At 46.3% G+C, this 20,723-nt stretch overlaps 1 protein-coding gene and 1 long non-coding RNA gene across 3 annotated transcripts in view; one reads left to right on the top strand and one right to left on the bottom strand.

The window, feature by feature from the left end:
- Positions 1–567: 567 nt before the first annotated feature.
- LOC139356659 (uncharacterized) lies at positions 568–4,616 on the bottom strand. Its single transcript, XR_011608872.1, has 3 exons — positions 4,481–4,616; positions 1,193–1,386; positions 568–705 (listed from the first exon to the last, which is right to left on the bottom strand). It is a non-coding gene; the product is annotated as an uncharacterized lncRNA (long non-coding RNA).
- Positions 703–20,723, top strand: part of LOC105497663 (WSC domain containing 2) — a 59,545-nt gene continuing 39,524 nt past the window's right edge. The window contains exons 1-3 of one of the 2 annotated variants that reach the window (XM_071071181.1): positions 703–1,496; positions 11,613–11,727; positions 15,860–16,044. In XM_071071181.1, the coding sequence (XP_070927282.1) occupies positions 1,115–1,496; positions 11,613–11,727; positions 15,860–16,044 (682 nt within the window). In that variant the 5' untranslated portion in view covers positions 703–1,114. The remainder of the gene's footprint in view (positions 1,497–11,612; positions 11,728–15,859; positions 16,045–20,723) is intronic. The other variant, XM_071071182.1, reaches the window with a different exon arrangement.

Here is a 20,723-nt window from a genome sequence, read left to right as displayed (position 1 = left end):
GGCTATGGATTTTATTTTTCCCACTAGAATGTGAGCTCTGTGAAAGAGGGGATTTTGCCTCTCCTGCTCACAGCTTAATTTCCAGCACCTAGGACAGTGCCTCACACAAAGTAGGTCTCACTATTTGTTGGGGAAAAAAAAATGAATGAACCTGGTTTGGTTCAGAATTGCCCAGGTTCAGCAGGTAGTCCAGCAAGGACCTTGAAAGTACTTTTCGGACTTAAGGTAATCCTTGGATCAGTGTATATTTGACAAATATATAGTAAGTATGGAGCAAAGCAAACCACTGGCCCATGAGAACCTGTGCTTGTCCAAGATGAAGTTTGTCCCCAAATCAGGGCCCACTAGGATCCAGGCCCCCAAATTCCCAGTTTGGTGTCAAGAAAAAGGCAGTGTTCTGGAAGACTCAGGGATGCTCTTTATCCGACACTGCTCTTAAGCCTTTTCATGCCATTGGTGGTTTCCTCCCTCTCCAGGCCTCTGCATTTCCCTCTAGGATGCTCAAGAACCCTGTGGGTTCTGTGCTTTGGTGAAGGGGCTTCTCATGCCTGTGTCTCCGCTGTTTTGCAGGTGGCATCCCTGAATCCTGACTGGATGGAAGCCCACCAGCTTCTGTTCCCATGAGGTAGAAAGGCCAAGCTTGGTCTTCAGCTGGGGAAGAGGCCAGAAACAAGGCCCCTGGCGAAATAACCCAGATCCATTGGCCTGAGGAGCAGATAAAGGGTGAGAAGTGAACTGCAGTTGCTGGTAACCCTCAGAAACCTTCTCTGATTGCTATTCTCACAGTTCTTTGGGAAGACTCTGAAGTGAAGAACAATATGTAGGAAAATGGGACCAACTCATGTGTGTTCTGTGCCTCAAAACCCCTTTCTTGGCGCAAAGAAGCTCACCTTGAGTTTGGGAGGGCTGGTAAGCTCCATCCTTTCTCATGACCTCAGCCAAGCATTGAACTTGCCCTCCCCTTCTGGCCTTGGTGATCACTTTTTCGGGAAAAGTGAGACTGAGGACCCCCAGGTGTTCCATCCCTAAGAAAAGCTTGGGAAACCAAGCCCCTTCCATCCCCTCCCAAGCACCCCAGCCAAGCCCCAGAGAGCCAGTCCGGAATGATCCCGCTATGGCCAAGCTCTGGTTCAAATTCCAGCGGTACTTCCGCCGGAAACCTGTGCGCTTCTTTACTTTCCTGGCACTCTACCTGACTGCCGGGAGCCTTGTCTTCCTTCACTCTGGCTTTGTGGGCCAGCCCGCTGTCTCGGGGAACCAGGCGAACCCCGCGGCCGCAGGAGGCCCGGCTGAGGGTGCTGAGCTGCCCTTCTTAGGCGACATGCATCTGGGCAGAGGTTTCCGGGACACCGGTGAAGCCTCGAGCATCGCTCGCAGGTATGGACCCTGGTTCAAGGGCAAGGATGGGAATGAGAGAGCCAAGCTTGGCGACTACGGTGGAGCCTGGAGCCGAGCCCTCAAGGGGAGAGTTGTCCGGGAGAAGGAGGAAGAGCGAGGTAAGAGCGAGGAACATCTGGACACTGAGGGGTTGGGGAGAAGGGAGGAGATACTAACAATATAATAACAGCTGTCAGTTTTCAGTGTTTAATAGGAACCAGCTGTCATATAGTTGTAGCTATAAATAAATAGTGCCTTCCATTATCATCCCCATTGCACAGAGGAGAAAATTGAAGCTCAGAGGGATGAAGCAGCTTGCCCAAGGTCACACAGCTTGTCAACAGGCAAGTTTGGATTTAAATTCCACATCTATCAGAGGTCAAAGTCTGACTCTCCCCTGCAGCCTTTCACAGTCCTTGTTAAATATACATGAAAATAAAAACAGTCAGCATTTATTGGGTACTTACTAGGCACCAGTACTGTTTCCAAGCACTTTACATATGTAGAAACATCACAACTCTAGGTGATATATTTTATTTATTCCCATTTTAAAGATGAGGAAAGTGAGGTACCAAGAGCACAAGATTACACAGATAAGTGGCAGAGCTTCTGCTCCACCAGACTGTCTCTCAGTCCGTCTTGCTGGATCCCTTGGTGATGGATCCCAGGGGACACCATTGCCCTCGATAGACTTCATTGCATTTTCTCAGCCATTTATAATCTAAAAAGGCTTTTCTTCATGAGTGCACCACCTTATTTGATTTTCACTGCACTTCATGGGCTTAAACAAGGCCCCTATGATCCTGTGCCCAGTTAACAGATGTGGAAACCAAGGCTTGAAGAAGGGAAGACACTTGCTCAAAGCTGCGCAGCTGGTCAGCAGCAGGAATGGAGTTTAAATCTGGCCTGAACACTCAGTTTTCTAAGGCTGTCTCCTAGAGTCCACTGGCATCTACCCATCCAACCAGCATGCTAGGGAGGAACCCACAACCCCTACAATTCATGAGATTAACACAAATGGACATTTCAGAAATCTGGGCCAGATGGTTTGGGAGAATAAACTACCAATCAAGGCAGATGGAAAACTTCACTAGCCTTTGTGTTCTACTGTGATTCAACTCATAAAAAACCCTTCTCCTACTGTGGAAGGGAGCAGGATTAATGCAACACATTCTCCTGCCCCAGTCTCCCCCTCCCCCTGGCCTTGGAACCATCTAGAAGACTCTATCTTTCTGCCCTTAGGAATTTCCTAGACTTCTGCCTCTTCAAGAACCAATGTTCACAGGGAGGCAAAGGAGATGTTGGAGGTGGCAGAATGGATCAGGGGATGTGGATTCATATTCCAGCTCCACCCCCACCAGCCATGTGGCCCAGGCAAATGGTTTTACCTTTTCAGGACTCAGTTTTGAAATCTGTAAAATGGGGATTTTACTGGATGCTCCTGAGAGTTCAACGAAACAAGAGTCATGAAAGCCTAGCACTGAGTAGGTGCTTAGAGGTACTCAGGAAGTGCTCCTGGGATCTCCCTGGGGATCATCTTATAGATGTAGGTGAGATGTGAGGTGCTGCACCCCAGCCACTCCAGACTCCATTCTGGACTTTGAAAGCCCCAAAGTCCTTGCCAGCTTACACCTTGGGATATGCTCCCCATAATGCTTAGGACAAATTCCAGACCCCTCCCATAGTCCAACTCTCCAACCTCATCTTATAACCCCACTCCCCTCATCATGCCCTGCCCCACTGTCCCTGCAGTTCATTGAACACACCAAGCCTGTTTCTACCTTAAGATCTCTGTATATGCAGTGCCTTCTATCTTGGATGCCATCTCCCCAGATGTTTGCACAGCTTCCTTCTTCCTTTCCTTCAAGTCTTCAATCAAACCTCACTTTCCCATAGAGACAGTCCCAGAGCATCCTAACTCAAATAACCCCACTTCCTACCCAGTCACAACCACATTCCCCGACTCTATTTTCATCATAACACTGAACGCCATCTGAAAGCATCTCATTTACGTGTTTGCCTCTTTGTTTAAGATCAGCCTGTTCTACTGGACTGTCAGCTCCAGGAGGGCAGGGCTATTGCCTGTCTGTATTCTATCAGCACCCAGGACAGCACCTGGCTCAGTGCTGTTGCTGAACACCTATTTGTTGAATGGGTGAATGACTGGATGAATAAACGAATGAATGACTATCCCTCTGCCTGGAGTACCTTTACAGGGTTAGCTCTACTCTTCCTCCAAGTCTCAGCTTTGCTAATCTTCAAGAAATTTTCCCTGATCCCCTTACAGACTTGATCAAATGTTCCTCCTCTATGCTCCCTGACATGGCACTTATATTAATGGCAATTGTGTATGTTTGTCCACGTCCCCTGATAGAATATGAATTCCTTGTGGCGTAGATGATACAGAAATGACGTTGTCTCTTATTTGTTGTAACAATGAAATACTGTCATCAATACCGCTAATAATAATTAACATTTCTTGAGTACCTACTTTGCACCAACCACTTGTCTATTTGCTTTTCATGTATTATTTGAATGAAATGATATATGTAACATGCTTATAATATCCTCTGGCTTATAATAATAGGTCACTTAATAGTTGCTGTCCTTGTTATTTGTAGTAATATTAGCTGATATCTAGTGAATGATCATTACAGGCTAGACCACGTTATGTGTTTCATTGACTCATTCAATTACTACAACTCAGTAAGTTAGGGATTGTTATTCCATTTCAGAGATGGCAAAACTGAGATCCAGAAAGAAATCACTTACCCTAGTTTACATAGGTCAATAGTGGAAGAACCAAGGTTTAAAACAAGGTCTGTTTAATTCCAAAGCTTGTGGGCATTCTTCTATACCATGCCAATTGCACCCCCACCATGCCTTATCCAGCAATCTTATATATTTTATGAAGTGCAGAGAGAAGGAAGAGAAAATAAGAACATAGCCCCGAGGCCAGGGCTCTCAGCAGACAGCCTTTGGAATCAGGCAGTGTTATTAAGAAAACACAAATCCAGCCTGTCCTTGATTAACTTATTCAGAGTTCAGCGAGGAAAGACAACATATTAGATTAACGCTAATAAAAATGAGACGTTTCTCCGACCTGACGCTAAACTCATTTGGTTTTCTCCAAAGCTGGCGAGGGCTCTGCTTGATGCAGTGATGCAGGACTCAAGCTGTAGAGGATTCAGAGCCCATCATGGCCCAGGAGTGGGAGGCGAGGAGCTGCACCCAGGCTGGGCTGAGGCTGGGCAGGAGTCTGAGTTCCTTGGTGTGACTGACACCTACCATACGCCAGTCATTTACCTAGGACTGTCTAGGTTCACATGACCCTGTGAGAGCCTGTACTTTGAGTAGCCAAATCAGGGTTCAAATCCCAGTCCTGCAACTTGCTGGCTGTGCAGCCTTGGGCAGGTCGCTTCACCTTTCTGACACGCCATTTCCTCTTTGGGATAAAAAGTACTTAACATCAGATGACATTGTGATGATTACATAAGGTAAATTCAGCATGTGCTCTCTAAGTGCCAGTGCTATTCAAAGCATTTACATCTATTACATCACATAATCCTCATAGTAATGAAGGAAGATAGACACTGTTATTAACTCCATCTTACAGGAGGGAAACTCAGGCACAGAGAAGTTAAGTAACTTGCCCAAGATTACCCACCTGGGGGAGGGAGCAAACCAGTATGTGAACCCAGGTGTTGTGAGTCTCACACCTGAACCTCAACCACTACATCACGTCACTTCTTAGTGTACAGAAAGTACATGCCAGCTATTATTATTATAATAAGCTGGCATGCCACCTTAATACATGCCAGTTATTATTATTTGTACTGTAATTTTGCAGGAGAAAATGGGGGAATAGAGGTAACGTGACTTTCCTAAAGTCACACAGCTAATCTGGGGCAGAGCCAGGAGCCAAACCCACTTTGACTTCAAAGGCTGTGCTGCTTCTATTTCCATGAGATTATAGAGAGGCTTGGGCTGGGTGTGAAGGTGGTCATAGGAAGATTTAGTCTGCATTTTTTTGGAAGGATAGCAGGAGCACCCACTTCCCATCTCCTCCAGCTGAAGATACAATGGCTGCAGGTTACTAAAGTGCTCTGTGTCAGGGACTGTTTGTCCATATTCTCTTTTCAACTTCATATCAGGTAAAAATATTGAGTGCCATTTCATGGATGAAGAAACAGAGACTCAGAGAGGTTCAATTATTTGCCCAATATCATACAGCTGCCAAGAGGCAGAGCTGACTCCAGCCCAATTTGATCAGAGTCCAAAGCCCTTATTCTTAACCACTGGACTTATACTACCTCTTTCTTAAAATATATGATCTCTAACTCCATTCATTCATTTATTCATTCATTCATTCCATATTTATCAAACACCTACTACGTGCCCAGATCTTTGCTGGGAACTCCATTCATTCATTTATTCATTCATTCATTCCATATTTATCAAACACCTACTACGTGCCCAGATCTTTGCTGGGAGGTGGAGATACAGGAATGATTCAAGCACAGGTTGTGAATATTCCTCAGAGGAAAAAGCTGTGCTTTTCCCCATTGTAGCACCTTTTCATTTCATTACAAATTCTTCTACAATAATCCAAAATTATTTCTAATTTGAAAAAAATAATAGACAATACCAACAAAATTTAGAAGAGTTTTGGGGGACTCAAAAGGAGGGACCCCATTCAGTCATGGGGTATCATAGCTGGCTTTCTGGGAGAGGAGATGGGTAAGCTTAGTATGTAGGATCCTTAGGCCTTGACCAAAGTGAGTGGTGCATCCCTTCTGCCCTGGGAAAGCCTAGATATGAGCAGGAAATTCCATCACCGGTACAAAGAAACCCGGGCAGCACTGGGTGTTCTTCTGGAGGGACCACCTTCCAGGGTTTCAGAGAATTCCCAGAAGGAGAAAAATTGTTTCTTGTGTCTTCCTTCTGTGTCAGACCCTGTGATAGCTCAATGCATCAAATTAATGTTACTTAGGCCACTCTTAACAATATCTTTTTATTAGCTTTCTCAGGCTGCTATAACAAAGTATCACACACTGGGCGGCTTGAATAACAGATATCTATTCTCTCACAGTTCTGGAGGCCAGAAATCTGAAGTCAGGGTGTTGGTAGGGCCATGCGCTCTCAAAGGCTCAAAGGGAGACTCTGTTCCATGCCTTTCTCCTGGTTTCCAGTGTTCTCGGCCATCCTCAGCAACCCCTGGCTTGCAGCCACATTACTCCAGTCTCTGCTTCGTTTTCACATGACCATCTCCTTTGTGTCTGTGTCTTCATATAGCCTTCATCCGCCTCTGTGTCTTCATATAGCCATCTCGTTATAAGGACACCAATCATATTGGATTGGGACCCAACCTACTCTTTAGCCTCATAACAAAATTCCATCTGCAATGACCCTATTTCCAAATAAGGCCACATTCTAAGGAACTGGGAGTCAAGACTTCAACATGTCATTTGGGGGGTGGGGGGCCACAGGGCACACAATTCAGTGTAACAACCCTAGTTGAATTTTTGCTCCCACTTTTCAGGTGGAGAACTGCACCTCCAAGAGCTTGAGTAATATTTGAGGCTATTGCAGCATCATGTGTGAGATTTGAACCCAGATCTGGTTGACTCCAGTACAGCGTGAGGCCTCCTGTTTGTGAATCTGTTCACAAATTATAAATCAGAGGCATACAAATTAGTTCATGTTTAGCTACCCTTTTAACAAATCACCTTCATCGAAGAGAGCAAAATTTCATGAAAAGATTAATTGAAGCAAAAGAAAAAAGTAAAGGGGAAAAAAAACTACCACCAGGAGAGTTCTTTTCAGATGCTGGTTTCTGTACTGGAGATAAATAGCCCAACTGGGGTGACTTTGCCATTTCAGCAGTCTTCAGACCGCTGTGGAGATGAGCTGATAGATTGTGTGAACTCGGCCATTAATCCACCCTCAAGTGGCCTGTGATTTTGTCACTGTTTTACATATCTGACCTCCTGTCTCTGAGAGATTCTGCTACCACAGCAGGATTTGAAGGTGGAGCCCTGAGGAATGGCTGAAGAGGACTTTAGCGGGCTGGCAGTAACCATGCTAATGAGCTCAGCAGGGTGATACAACTCTGAGGACAGGAACCATGGTTGTATTGGTCGCAGCCTGCACCAAAGGTCTGTGGGAAAGGGGTCACCAGATCTTTCCCAGGACAGAAGGGACACTGGCTCAATATTGATATCCTGATCCATGGAGCTCAGCCCATTAATCAGGCCATGATGCATAACATGCCTGCGTTTTCCAAAAGCATTAATAAAGGACTATGTATCTTCCTCTCCCTCCTGTTGACAGATAAGGAAACAGAGGGTGATTCATTCATTCAACAAGTCTTTGAGCACCTGTTGTGTGGGACATCTCAGCCTGATGCCTGGTCTGGTGCGAGGGTGAGGAAGGGGATAGAACACCATTTAAAAGCCCAGGCTTATAAAAAAGAATAAGATCATGTTTCTTGCAGGAACATGGATGGATCTGAAGGCCATTATTCTTAGCAAACTAATGCAGGAACAGAAAACCAAATACCGCATGTTTCCACTTTTAAGTGGGAGCTAAATGATGAGAACACATGGACACAAAGAGGGGAACAACAGACACTGGAGACTACTTGAAGGTGCAGGGCGGGAGGAGGGAGAAGAGGAGAAAATATAACTATTGGGTACTACGCTTAATACCTGGGTAACAAAGTAATTTGTACAACAAACCTCGTGACACGAGTTTACCTATATAACAAACCTGCACATGTACCCTGCACTTAAAATAAAGCTTAAAAATAAATAACTAAAAGCCCAGGCTTTTGGGAAGATGGACCTATGGTAAAAACCCCAGATCTTCTCCCAAGAAACCACCCCACTTCCCAGCTCCATCCTCCTCCTGGGCAGGTCTCTCTGGGGAGACACCTCCTCCCAATCGTGGACTCAGTGTGGCATATAGGAAGGGGCAACTTTGAATAGATAGACCTGGGCATGGATTTGGTCTGAGACCCTCACTGTGGGGTGGACTCGGGCAAGTTGCTAAGCTTGAGTATCAGTGTAGTAGTTACTGTTCCCCCACATCCTGGTGCCAAGGGACAAAAATCCACCTTGAACCAGCTTAAGCTAAAGATGAAAATGCATTGTGTCATGTCATCAAACTACAGCAGTGGCTCTGCTGGACTGGATTTTTTAAATGAATAATTGGTGGCCTTCTTCCTGTCACTCTCATCTCTGCTCTTCTATGCCTTGGCTTGTTTGTTCTCCTACACAGACTGGCCTTGGTGCCAGGGATTGGGCTGGTGGTAGCTCTGGGGTTATAGCACCTGGGAGAGGCAGATTTCTTTCTCCCAGCTTTACTCTATCAGAATGCAACAAATGGGTCATGTGTCCTTCCTTGAAGCAATCACTGGCTGCTGGGATGGGCAATATGTTTGACCCTGCCAAGGTCATCACGTCTCCTGTGGTCAGGGAAAGTAAGGTCTGCTGATGGAAAAACCTATCTAGAGCAGATGCTTTGAAGGCACAAACAGTCCACTACAGTCCACCCCTTCACTCCATGGTGGACATGCAATGGACATACCCACATACATCTTTACTCCCATTAATTTGCTTACAAAAATCTTATCTAACATGACCACTGTTCCATAGGTAGCCAAATGTGCCTATCCTCACCTTAAGGTGAAGTCACCCAAAGTCCTATGACATCCAACTTCAAGCCCAGCATTTCTGCAGCATGAGCATTCCTCCTCTTCAGGTGTTGGGGTGGCCAAAGAGAAATGAAACTTCCTCAAGTGTAAGATGGTTGGAGGACAGACCTGGGCTTTAATTTGAAGTCAAATGCTACAAGCTGTAGGTACGTGGGCAGATGACATAGGTTCCCATTGCATTTTGAAAAGAGGAAAAGCAGATGTAACATGAGTAGTTACCAGTCAGAACACACACCATATGCCCAAACTAAGACGTGCTTCTAAGGTAAACAGAAGAGTCACTATGATCAGTTCCCTCATCTCTAAAATGGGTTCATAAGAAGTTTGTGAAGATTGAATTTTTAAAACATGAGACATGGCCCACAGTAAATGAGATAGCACGTAGTAGGTGTTCAATACATGAGTTTTGTCTCCTCTGTTTCTGTCTTTGTCTCTCTCTGTCATACACACACACACCACACACACACACACACACACACACACACACAATCTGCTGATCTGATGACAAAGACCTCAGGCCACCAAAATAAACCAAACTTTACCTCCTCTCTTCCCTTCCTTCTCTTCCCTCCCTACTCCATCATCCCTCCTTCCTTCCTTTTCTTCCTTCTCGTTCTCCCTCCAGCACCCTCTATTTTTCCCTCCCGCCTATCCTACAGTGCATCTTTAGACACTCAGTCCTCTAGGGAATGGCTGAATTGAAGTTAGTGTGCAGCCCTTGACCACATGGCCACAGAGTGCTCTCTCCCAGCTCGGGTATGAACAGCATTCGTGCTCCAAGTCAAGGGCTGTGACTCCATCTGTGGTGGGAGGGGCACGCGCTGTTGAACAAGCACAGAGACAAGACCTGGGCTTTCCCAGGGCTGTCACTGTCTGTTGTGCCTACTCCAGGGAGGCGATGTTTCTTTTAAAGATGGACTCTTCTTAGTCGAGCAAATCACCTCTGTCTTATGAAGGAAATTCAAGGTGATCAGGTCAAGACACATCTCCAGCGGGGCTGAAAAAATAGTGCACTTAGCAGAGCTGTGTCCAGGGGAGTGATTGCTCAGTAATGAGCCTGCATTCTCTGCTAGATCCTGCTCTCCACCACAAGGAAGCGGGGAAAGAAGTTCACAGTTTAAACTAGACAGTGGTCTAGCCAAGGAAGCGATTCAGTGGCATTTAGTATTTTCTTCAATCATTCCATATAAGGGACATTTAATTCCAAGTGCTGGCTGGATCTTCGGTCTAACCTCCAGTTACTGATTTGGGGGTCTCGCAGACCTGGATTTAAACCTTTATTCTATGCACAATTAGCTGTGGGTCATAGGGAGGCCACTTCACTTTTCTGGGTCACTGTTAAATCATCTAAGATAAGAGCATGACAATGTCAATGTTCTCCACTTCACATGGGGGCATTACAAAGATCCCCCCACTCAAAAAGCAAGCAGTTCAGAACACAGGCTCTGAAGCCAGATTGCTTTGCTTCAATTCCGAATCCACATGTATGAGCTGTGTTACTCTGAGCAAGTGACTTCTCCGGGCCCTTTTCTCTTCTGTATAAAATGGTAATAATATTCTCATAGGATCACTGTAAGGATGCAAGGAGACAATGTATGTAAAGCACTTACCAAAGTGAATGTCCAAATAATAATAATAATAATTTTAAAAACATATGGGAAAAGACGTTATAAACTGTGAAGTGCTATTTTCATGTATGGGGGTTACTATTTACCATAAAGTACAGGGAAAATGTTTACTACTTGAAGAAAACTAAGTTATGATATATAATTGGATGGCTATTTCACTTTATTTAAAATTTTCCTTTGAATGGAAACATTCACTTTGACCCACAGTAGAGACAAACTGTAAAGTACTTTCCACAGCACTGTGAATGGCCAGTTTCTTATTCTACTCACCTTAGTTTGATGCCTATCATATGCAAGACACTATGGTAGAAACTTTTACATAAATCATTCTATTTTAACCTCGTTGGATTGTTATTTTTGTTCCTGATTCAAATAAAGCTAGGTCTCTGAAAGGTTAACTGACTTAAACTTACTAGGCTTATGCTAGGAAGTAAACAAAGTGAAATGAGGACCTAGACCTTGAGATAGCTAAGTCCAGGGCACTTTCCAAGGAAAACTAAATGTCTTAAGGCAGCTTGTAGACACAGTAACATGTTATCAAATGTTAAGCCTCTTAGAGCTGTCTTAATGCAAGAAATAGGAAGCTGTGTTTGGTGCTTAGGGAGTGGCCTTGGCTTAGGTTCCTGGATGCCCAGCTGTCACTGGGTGACCTCAACGGCTTGGCTGCAGCCCACAGAAGGCTTCCCTCCTCTCTGCTGGTTTCCACTGCCCTGATTAGACCAGGTTCTGCCAAGACAAATGACTTTCACTCTCTCATTTCTGCCCAAAGGAAGGACTTGACATTAAAAGGTCAACAAGGTCACATAACCAGAGACACACTGGTGAGGCTTCCCCCTGTAACCCTTGCAGCTTTGTCCCCAGCCACCTCTGACTTTTTCCTTTCCCCAAAGCCAAGTACATCGGCTGCTACCTGGATGACACCCAGAGTCGGGCCCTTCGAGGAGTGTCCTTTTTTGACTACAAAAAGATGACCATCTTCCGTTGCCAGGACAACTGTGCTGAACGGTAGGGCCCCAGCATCCAAGACTTGTCCATTTCAGGCCCTTCCTTCTAAGATTCCTGCCTGTGGCATTCTTTGCCCTGCTATGGGAGGGTGTGTTGAAGGGTGAGCACGTGACCACAGGAAAGGTTGATGCAAAGGTGTGTGTGCATTGTGTGTATGTGCATGAGCACATCCACACAATTGTGGACTGTTCAAGAGTTGGTCTATGGGAGTTTGTGGTTGTGCTACTGTGTCACACTGTGTCTAGGAACAATTTTGTAGCAAACAGAGTACAGGATCAGCTAGCTGTGTTTGTGAGCCTAATGCCAATATGCAATGATCTTTAAATAATAGTGACCGTGTATGCAGGAGTCTTTGTGAATATGTGTGCAAGGGCCCAGGATTGTGCTTGTGTGTGTAGGTGTCTGATTGCATTTGTTGAATGTGCAACACTGTGTTGAGAGCATGCAAGGTTGTGAAGAATTGCACACAACTTAGAAATGCACCATTAGGTGTGCGCGTGCATGCAGATGAGGGCTGTGAGCATAAGGCTTGCAAGATGTCCACACAAAGGGTAAGGTGAAGGTATCTAATAGTTTCTCAATATATAAACTCCTTGTTTTTCTCCAACGGAGAAACACTTACCTGTTCAGACAGTGTTTTCCAATCTAAGAAGACAACGATGGTTTTTATTAGACATGCACTGGGAGTAGGGTGGAGAGAGTTGACGTTTTGAGAGTGGACAAGTCCCCAGAGATCTGGTGAACAGGGACAGGACCCCTGGGGGTACCATGGGGCTGAGCTGAGCTTCTCTCCTTGTTTCTTGGGCCCCTTGACCTTGTAGTGGCTCATGAAGAAGCTCTAATATGCTCACCTCCAGGCTCCAGCTGGCTGTCTCCGACAGTCACAAGCTCTGCCAACCTCAGCTGCATGCCTGGTGTGGAAATGGGCAAGTGGGTGACCACTGAGAGACTCTTCCTGCGGTTCTTTATTTTTCATTTTTTATTTTTTTGAGACGGAGTCTTGCTCTGTTACCCAGGCTGGAGTGCAGTGGCATAATCTCGGCTCACTGCAACCTCTGCCTCCCAGGTTCAAGCGATTCTCCTGCCTCATCTTCCTGAGTAGCTGGGACTACAGGCACATGCCACCATGCCTGGCTAATTTTTTTTTTTTTTTTTTTTTTAATATTTTTAGTAGAGATGGGGTTTCACCATGTTGGTCAGGATGGTCTCGATCTCCTGACCTCGTGATCCGCCCACCTCGGCCTCCCAAAGTGCTGGGATTACAGGTGTGAGCCACCACACCCGGCCCCTGCTGTTCTTGATTAAGAAACACTGCCCTCTTTGTAATCAGCTGCCTAGGGAGCCCACTATTAAAATCCTGAGCCCAGGACCCTCTCCAACTTGAAAAGGATTCCAAGTCCTTGATAACATGAAGTCACTAACTTATCTGTCAAACTTGTGTGCAGGGGGGCGGGGGAAACAGAGGTGAAGTCCATACAGCCCCTGGCCTTAAAGAGCCTGCAAGGGGAGACAAACATGTAAACAGAGAGGGATAACATAGTCAGATAAGGGTTGAGATGGAATAATCGCAGACAGTTAGACATGCAGACAAGGTCTAAGCTGCCTGGGGTGAAAGGAAATACTTCTCAGAGAAGGTGACAGCCAAGATGAGTCAGAGCTACTCATGTAATTCAATTTGGTTCAGCAAATATTTGTTGACTGCCCATGGGTGCTGGACCTGATTCCGGGTGCTGGAGATGAAGAGATGAGCCATCCACAGCCCTGTCCTCAGCGGGGCTTCCCATCTGGTTGGGGAGATAGAGGCATGAACAATAGGCTTGGGCCACACAATAACAACAGCTTACAATAGTTAAAAAGCACTTGTTCTGTGCCAGGCACTGTCTGAGCATTTTGCAAATATTAACTCTTTAACTTCACAAGACCCCCGTGAGGCAGGAATGTTATGAACCACATTCCACAGATGAGGAAACCAGGGTACAGAGACATCAAGTATAATGGGTGCTGGGGTGGATGTGCTTTGCAAGGTGCAGGAAAGTCAAGAAGATGGAAGGGATGGAAGGCTCCATGTGGAGGGTTTAGGAAGCATTATCATGGTGAGACCATAAGCTCGGTTTTGAAGGATGAATAGGAGTTTTCTAGGTAGGGCAGAAATAACAGCATACTCAAAGGACAGGACTCCTGAAATACACTGAAACACTCAGGGTGCTCAGGTAGGCAGCATGGGAGTGCACAGAAGGTACAAAGGGAGTGTCAGGAGAGGAAGCCACAGAGGTGCCCAAAGCCCAGTGAAATGGGGCCTTGAAAGCCAACTAAAGCATCCAGATTTGACCAGGAGGGTAATGGGGAGCCACTGCAGGGTGTCTATCAGGGAAGTGGTCTACATTCATTCCATGAATGTGTATTAATCAACTCTCATATGCCAGGCATTGTCCTGGGATAGGTGGGCAAGACCCACAGGGTCACTGCCCTCCTGAATATTATATTCTAGAGAACAAGACAGGCAATTTACAAACTACATTAAAAATCACTAAGATCATTTCAAAAGTGATGACGACCATAAGAAAACAAAACGGAGCAATGGGATAGTGCCCAGCATGAGGAGTAACATTCAGTGTGGTAGTCAATGAAGGATTCTCTAGGAAGATGACTGAGCCCAGACCTGGAAGGTAAAAAGAAACCATGCAAACAGCAGAGTAAGAGTGTTCCAGGCAGAAAAATGGCAAGGACAAAAGACTTGAGGCGGGACGGAACTCAGTGTGTTTAAAGATCAGAGAGCCCATGACTGCAGCAGAATTGGCCAAGGGAAGGATGGTGGGCATCTTATAGTCTGTTTGGGATGCTAGAACAAAATATCTTAGACTGGGTAATTTCTATGAACAGAAATGTATTGCTTACAGTCCTGGAGGCTGGGAAGTCCAATATCAAGGTGCCAATAGATTTGGTATCTGGTAAGTGCCCACTCTCTGCTTCAAAGATGGTGCCTTGTTGCTGTGTCCTCCCATAGCAGAAGAGCAAAAGTGCTCCATCAAGCCTCTTTTATGGGTTTCCCTGAACCTCAGTTTTTCTCCATCTTGACTTTGTCCTTCCTACTCCCGGAGCCACAGCAAGCAATGCTCTTTTCATTTGTTTACAGAGTGGGGTAGCCACTAAGAGTCCTTTCTAGGAAAGGATTCCATCACTATGAAAATTTTCAAAAAAACTTGAAAACCTTGCAGTGCCTGGATTTTTATTTTTAGGAAATTTTCCTTGGTGAATGTGTGAGCTCATTTTTGTCCTCTCCCAGAGGGATGCGAGAGTCCCTGCCTCCCTCATGAGCTCCCTGTGCCTCCTCCCTTCACCCTAGCTCCTCTCAAGGGACAAGGAGGCACCGTTCCTGGGTGATGTTTCCAAGAATAAAGGAGCTAGACTCTGGAGAGATGAACGTATCAGGTTTCCAGAAAGGGAAGAGCAAGAAAGAGAGTGGGGTAGGGGAGACCACAGGATCTGGGGTGTGTGTGTGTTGACAGGTGTACCATGTGCAGGTGTGTACAGGTGAGTGTGAATATGGACATGGTGTGTCTATGTGGGTAGGTGTGGAAGGGTGAAGACAAAGGCAGGTGGATGGTCCCTGGGTGTTCCTGTCCCCTCCTTGGGTCTCTCTGTCCTCTAGGGGCCTCCCTGTATTCCTTCTTGGCTTTCCTGCCTCCACACTGCCCCCTGCAAGGCTAACTCTGTAGCCTCCCTGACTCCTCTTGGGGTCTCGTTATCCCAGACCCAGATCCTCCTGCCCCATGGAGCATGCCTGTCTCACAGATCTCCTGGAGTCTCCCTGCCCACCTCGGGGTCTCCCTTGCCCTCTTTCCAGGGTCTTTCTGTGTGCTACCTTCCTAATCTCATTTCTTAGGGGTCCCCCTGTCTCCCGAATGCCCCCCATCTCCCAGGTCTCCACAATGGATGGGTCTCCTGTCCCCTGAGGTCTCTCCTGTCCTCTGGGGTCTCTCAGTTGCCCCAACCTCCCATCAGCAGTCTCCCCATTTCCCCTGGGATCTCCTGGTCCCCAGAGCCCTCCCATCCCCCAGGTCTCCACATTGAGTCTCCCTGCCTTGGGGTCTCCATGGTGGCAGCTACCCTGCTTGACAGCAGCCTCCCCCAGGGGTTACCTGTATGCCGGGCTGGAGTTCGGCGCCGAGTGCTACTGCGGCCACAAGATCCAGGCGACGAACGTGAGCGAGGCAGAGTGCGACATGGAGTGCAAGGGCGAGCGAGGCAGCGTGTGCGGCGGCGCCAACCGCCTGTCTGTCTACCGGCTGCAGCTGGCCCAGGAGTCGGCCCGCAGGTGTACGTGAGTCTGCCCTGCCCCTCTCTGCTACTCCTTCCTTGGCTGCAGCCCTTGCCCATCAGAGTAAAGAGTCCCACATGTCTGCCCTGTACCCTCCCTGGCTACCCATCACTCCAAGGCCACCACCGTCCTGCCCCAGCCTCGCCTCTCCCAGTCCCTCACAGAGCCCTTTGCCCCAGCTCCTTTGAATGGTCCTGCATGCGCTTCTCTCTCCCTCCCACTCTGAGCTGCCTCTGGTTCCAGCTGCATCCCTCATTCTCACCAGTCTTCCTCCCTCTGAAACTGAGTTGGAACCTGAGCCTTGCCTTCCCATCCTGATTTTCTCAGAGCAGATTGTCTCTAATGATGATGATGGTGGTAATGACAATAGCAAACACTTTGTCCTTTTCTCCATGCCTCATGTAGAATAGCACATCTAATCTTCACAATGACCATTGACATAGGTACTATTATTTACTTATTCCCATTTTACAGATGAGGAAACTGAGTCTCAATGTCACAAAGCTTGTAAGCAGCAGATAATTTAAACCCACTCTGGAGCTCTTGATGCTTTCAAAGAGAGAATCCATCCTGGGTTGTTCAAGCTTCTGGTTTGAGTCTTGTTGGAAAATCTCTCCGATGTCCAAACCAACAGGAGGGAGTGAATAAGAGGACAGGAGCTGGCTCCTTGTCTGAGGGCACTGTCCCATCATTGTCCCCTCCTGGGGACTGGGGAGGAATGTTTAATAGCAGCTAATAACTAGTTATCAATAATCTGCTGTATGTCAGGCACTGTCCTAAGCCAATTACAGGCCTGATTTCATTTACCTTCCCTACAGCCTTTTCAGGTAATTACTGTTGTTAATTATCCCCAACCAGTCCAAGGTCACATAGCATAATTCCAGATGACCTTAAGACTTATGAGAAGAGTTAATGTGTTTGATAAAAGATGGGGGGGTGCTGACCTTTCTGGGGGTTACCCCTCCCACGCAGTCCAAAGACAGAAGCAGAAATCCACAGCTGCTTCTCTAGCCCTCTGGCCAGTGCTTCCGAGATTTGCATGTGTCTGAGAGTTCCCCTGGGAGATCTTTTTAAAATGCAGATTCCAATTCAGCAGGTCCAGCAAGATGCTGCATTTCTAAAGAGCTCCCAGGTGATGCCAGGATGCTGGTCCACAAACCACATTTTGAGCCTCTGTGGATCTCGTCCAGAATGTAGCCCTGCCCACCCGGGTGGCTTTAGCAGAAAGTTAACAGCTAATCTGTTTGCAGAGAAGGGCCTCTTCCATGTGAATTTCATTGTTTATAGAAACTCATTGTTTGTTTGCTTGAAAATGTGTTCAGTGTTTCAAATCCCAAATATATATGTACATATATATTTTGTTTGTTTGTTTGTTTTTGAGACGGAGTCTCACACTGTCGCCCAGGCTGGAGTGCAGTGGTGTGATCTTGGCTCACTGCAGCCCCTGCATCCCAGGTTCAAGCAATTCTCCTGCCTCAGCCTCCCAAGTAGCTGGGATTACAGTTTCCCACCACCACGCCTGGCTAATTTTTTTTTCTTTTCTTTCTTTTTTTTTTTTTTTTTTTTTTTTTTTTGTATTTTTAGTAGAGACAGGGTTTCACTATGTTGGCCAGGCTGGTCTCGAACTCCTGACTTTATGATCCACCCATCTCAGGCTCCCAAAGTGCTGGAATTACAGGCATAAGCCACCATGCTCAGCCTCAAATCCCTTATTTTTGAAACTCCATTCAAGCTTTGCTGTGCAATAGGGTCGAGTATGCGGTCAATTTGCAAACTGGCTGTTTTTTCCAAATGAACTACAACTTCCACCTCCCCATAGTCATCTCAGTTCAGGTATGAAGGCCTAGGAGGGCAGAGGGCAGAGGACCGAGGTAGCACATGAAATCCAGGCCAGAGAATGTTCATAGAGTGGCTTTCTGGTTTGGCTGCTAATATTACGAGTTTTTAACTTAGTGGCAGATTTATCACCTTTACAGCTGATCGCCTTTATGTCAATATTTATGTTATTTTGATAGCAACATTTGGACCATCTGAAGAGATGACCTTAAAGTCAGGGATATTTAGAGGGAAAGCTGCTGCCAGTAACACATCCTAGTGGATGAAGCTGAGATAGATAACAAGAACTGGATTGTGTATGTCATTAGCCAGACACTAGCCAGACCTCCTTTTGGTTAATGTTCAGGTTGGCTGAATAACCTGGACACACTCTCAATATCTCTTTCTCTCTTTCTCTCTCCCCTCTCTCCTTCTCCCCACCTCTCTCTTCCTCTTTCTCTCCCTCACCTTCCTCCCTCTCTCTTCCTCCCTCTCTCCACCCCCGTTTCTTTCTCTCTCTCTCTTTCTCTCTCTCTCTCTCTCTCTTTCTCTCTCTCTCTCTCACACACACACACACACATTCAGATACACACACACACACATACTGCTGTGATCACCTTGTATTACATAATAACACTTTCACTGACCATGGGTCAGCTGGGGGGCTGCTGGCAGGAATGCTTCTGCACCCCTCACTTGCCCCTTCTGTGTGGCACAATTATTTGGGTGGTGCTTTGTACCATCTGAGAATAGCATTTTTGTTATTATGTCCAAGAGGAAGAAACACACTTATTTCTACTGAGAGTGGAGTCCTGGATTCTCTAAAGTTCATCACTGTTGTTCTGAATCATCACCATATAAGGTTTGAAGCTTGAGCACATTCAGCTGGAGACCCTAAAAGAAAATCTAAGCCTTATTAATCCCGAGGCTACCAAGACTGAGACTTAGAAGGAAGGCAGCTTGGACAAGGAGAGAGATGGTTGACAATGTTTCAAATCCAGTTGGCAACATGGTATACAAAGAGAGTGCAGGAACCATTCATTGAACCAAAACACTTGATGAGCTCTTCTGTGGATGAGATATGGAGAAGCTCAGTGGTCAGTAAAGCACAATGCCTGACCTCAAGGAGCTTTCCATCTCATGGGGCAACAGACCTGATACTAATAAAATTGGTTCAACCATGAGTTAGAAGGATAATTTTGTGCAGACCCAATACAAGTAGGATTGGTTGAACCAGAGACCCAGGGTGCTGCAGGGGCTCTGTCTTCAAGAGCCAAGGGAGCAATTTTTGAGCTGAATCGCATTCTAAGAGGATTCCAGGTGAAGGGGACAGCCATGGGTTCTAATTCATGATCAAAAGTCCAGAGTCAGCAAAGGTCATGTGTTGAATGCTATGTTGGAAGCACCTTTCTCACTGATGTCTGCATTTTACATTGGAGAAACTGTGGCTCAGAGAATAGGAATGGCTAAATTGAACAGCACTGGGGGAGGCTCCATAAAGGAGGGGGCAGCTCGATAAAGGAGGGGACATTTGATGAGAGGCTTGAAAGGTTGTTTCCTGGCGGAGAAGAGGAGGATACCCAGACTCAAGACAAATCACCAAGCAGTGGGAGAGGAATTAGGCAAATAAAAGAGAGCACAAAAGCCTGGTGCCTATTGCAGGAAATGACTGGCAGGCATGGGTTTTCTAAGGCTACTGTGCCTCTTAGGGACTGAGCATAGGCTGGAACCCAGGTCCATGAATCCCAGTTAGGGTACCCACTTGCCACAGTGTTGCAGACACCCTGACCCTGGAATTTGGTTCAGAACACCATCTTCTCTCTTTTCGGGGAACTCCTTGGCTCCAGCTCATCTCCTCCCTTCCCTGACCCCTGATCCCTCCTTTCACCTTGTTTTCAGACTCTAGGCAATGTGAAATCTGCAATGTCTTTGCTCTGACTCAGTGGCATCTTCGATTTCCTAGGATTATGCCTAGGATTTGCTTTGTACACAAATAAGTCAGAAAGGGATGCCTTCCAAGTCACTGGCACACAACTCTGGCATGTATTACATCAGGCAAGAGAAATGAGTGAGTGCTCCAGCAAACAGCTATGGCAGAAACCAGATTTCATTTGTAGAGTCATTAGTTGGTATTAACACTGTGTCCTAATTGTGTTTTCCTAAGCAGTGGCACAGAACTCTTAATGACTGCAGAGATCTAAAGGAAGCTTATTATCTCCCAAACACCATTCTGGTGGGGCATCTGCCTCGCACAGGATGCCAGCCTAGGTGTTTCTGAGGTGAGGTGATGGAATGCTCCCATAATAGTGAGAGCATTAAAAGGTTAGCAGAGCAAATGTCTGCAGGCACCCTGCTATTCTGCCTTGACACTGACTCTCGGGCACGTGGACTCTTTGCCCTTGTTACAAAAGAACCGAGAAATGGACTTCTTTCTTGGTCAGATTACATTTTTCACAGCAGTTTGCTAAATGTGTCGGCAAGTGTAGCTCTCCTCCCAGGGGTAGAGACCTGCTGGTGATTTGAGAACATTATGGCTTTATGGGATGTTGCAAGAAATTTCATTTGCCTGAAAGAGTCTTGCAAGATTTGGGTTGCAAAGTTCATCAGAACGAGGCTCCTGAGTCCCAAGGATGGCTGTCCATGGTGCTGACCACCCTTTAGCACTGCCTAAAACCCCAATGATGGCAAACCAGCCTCTCCCAGGGATCTGCACTTTTTTCCTTTTGTTTTTTCCTTCCTAGTTTAGTGGAGACATTATGAAGCTTACACTATCACTGAAAAAATAGGTACCTTATTTATGGTTCACAATTTACATGGTGGATTTTGTGTACTGTTCTTAATTCTGGCAATTTTTTGTCTCCCA

The sequence above is a fragment of the Macaca nemestrina genome, chromosome 10, assembly GCF_043159975.1.
Source record: "Macaca nemestrina isolate mMacNem1 chromosome 10, mMacNem.hap1, whole genome shotgun sequence".
NCBI classification, from domain to species: domain Eukaryota; kingdom Metazoa; phylum Chordata; class Mammalia; order Primates; family Cercopithecidae; genus Macaca; species Macaca nemestrina.
The sequence above is the reverse complement of the archived record's forward strand: the minus strand, read 5'-3'. Positions and strand labels throughout refer to the sequence as shown.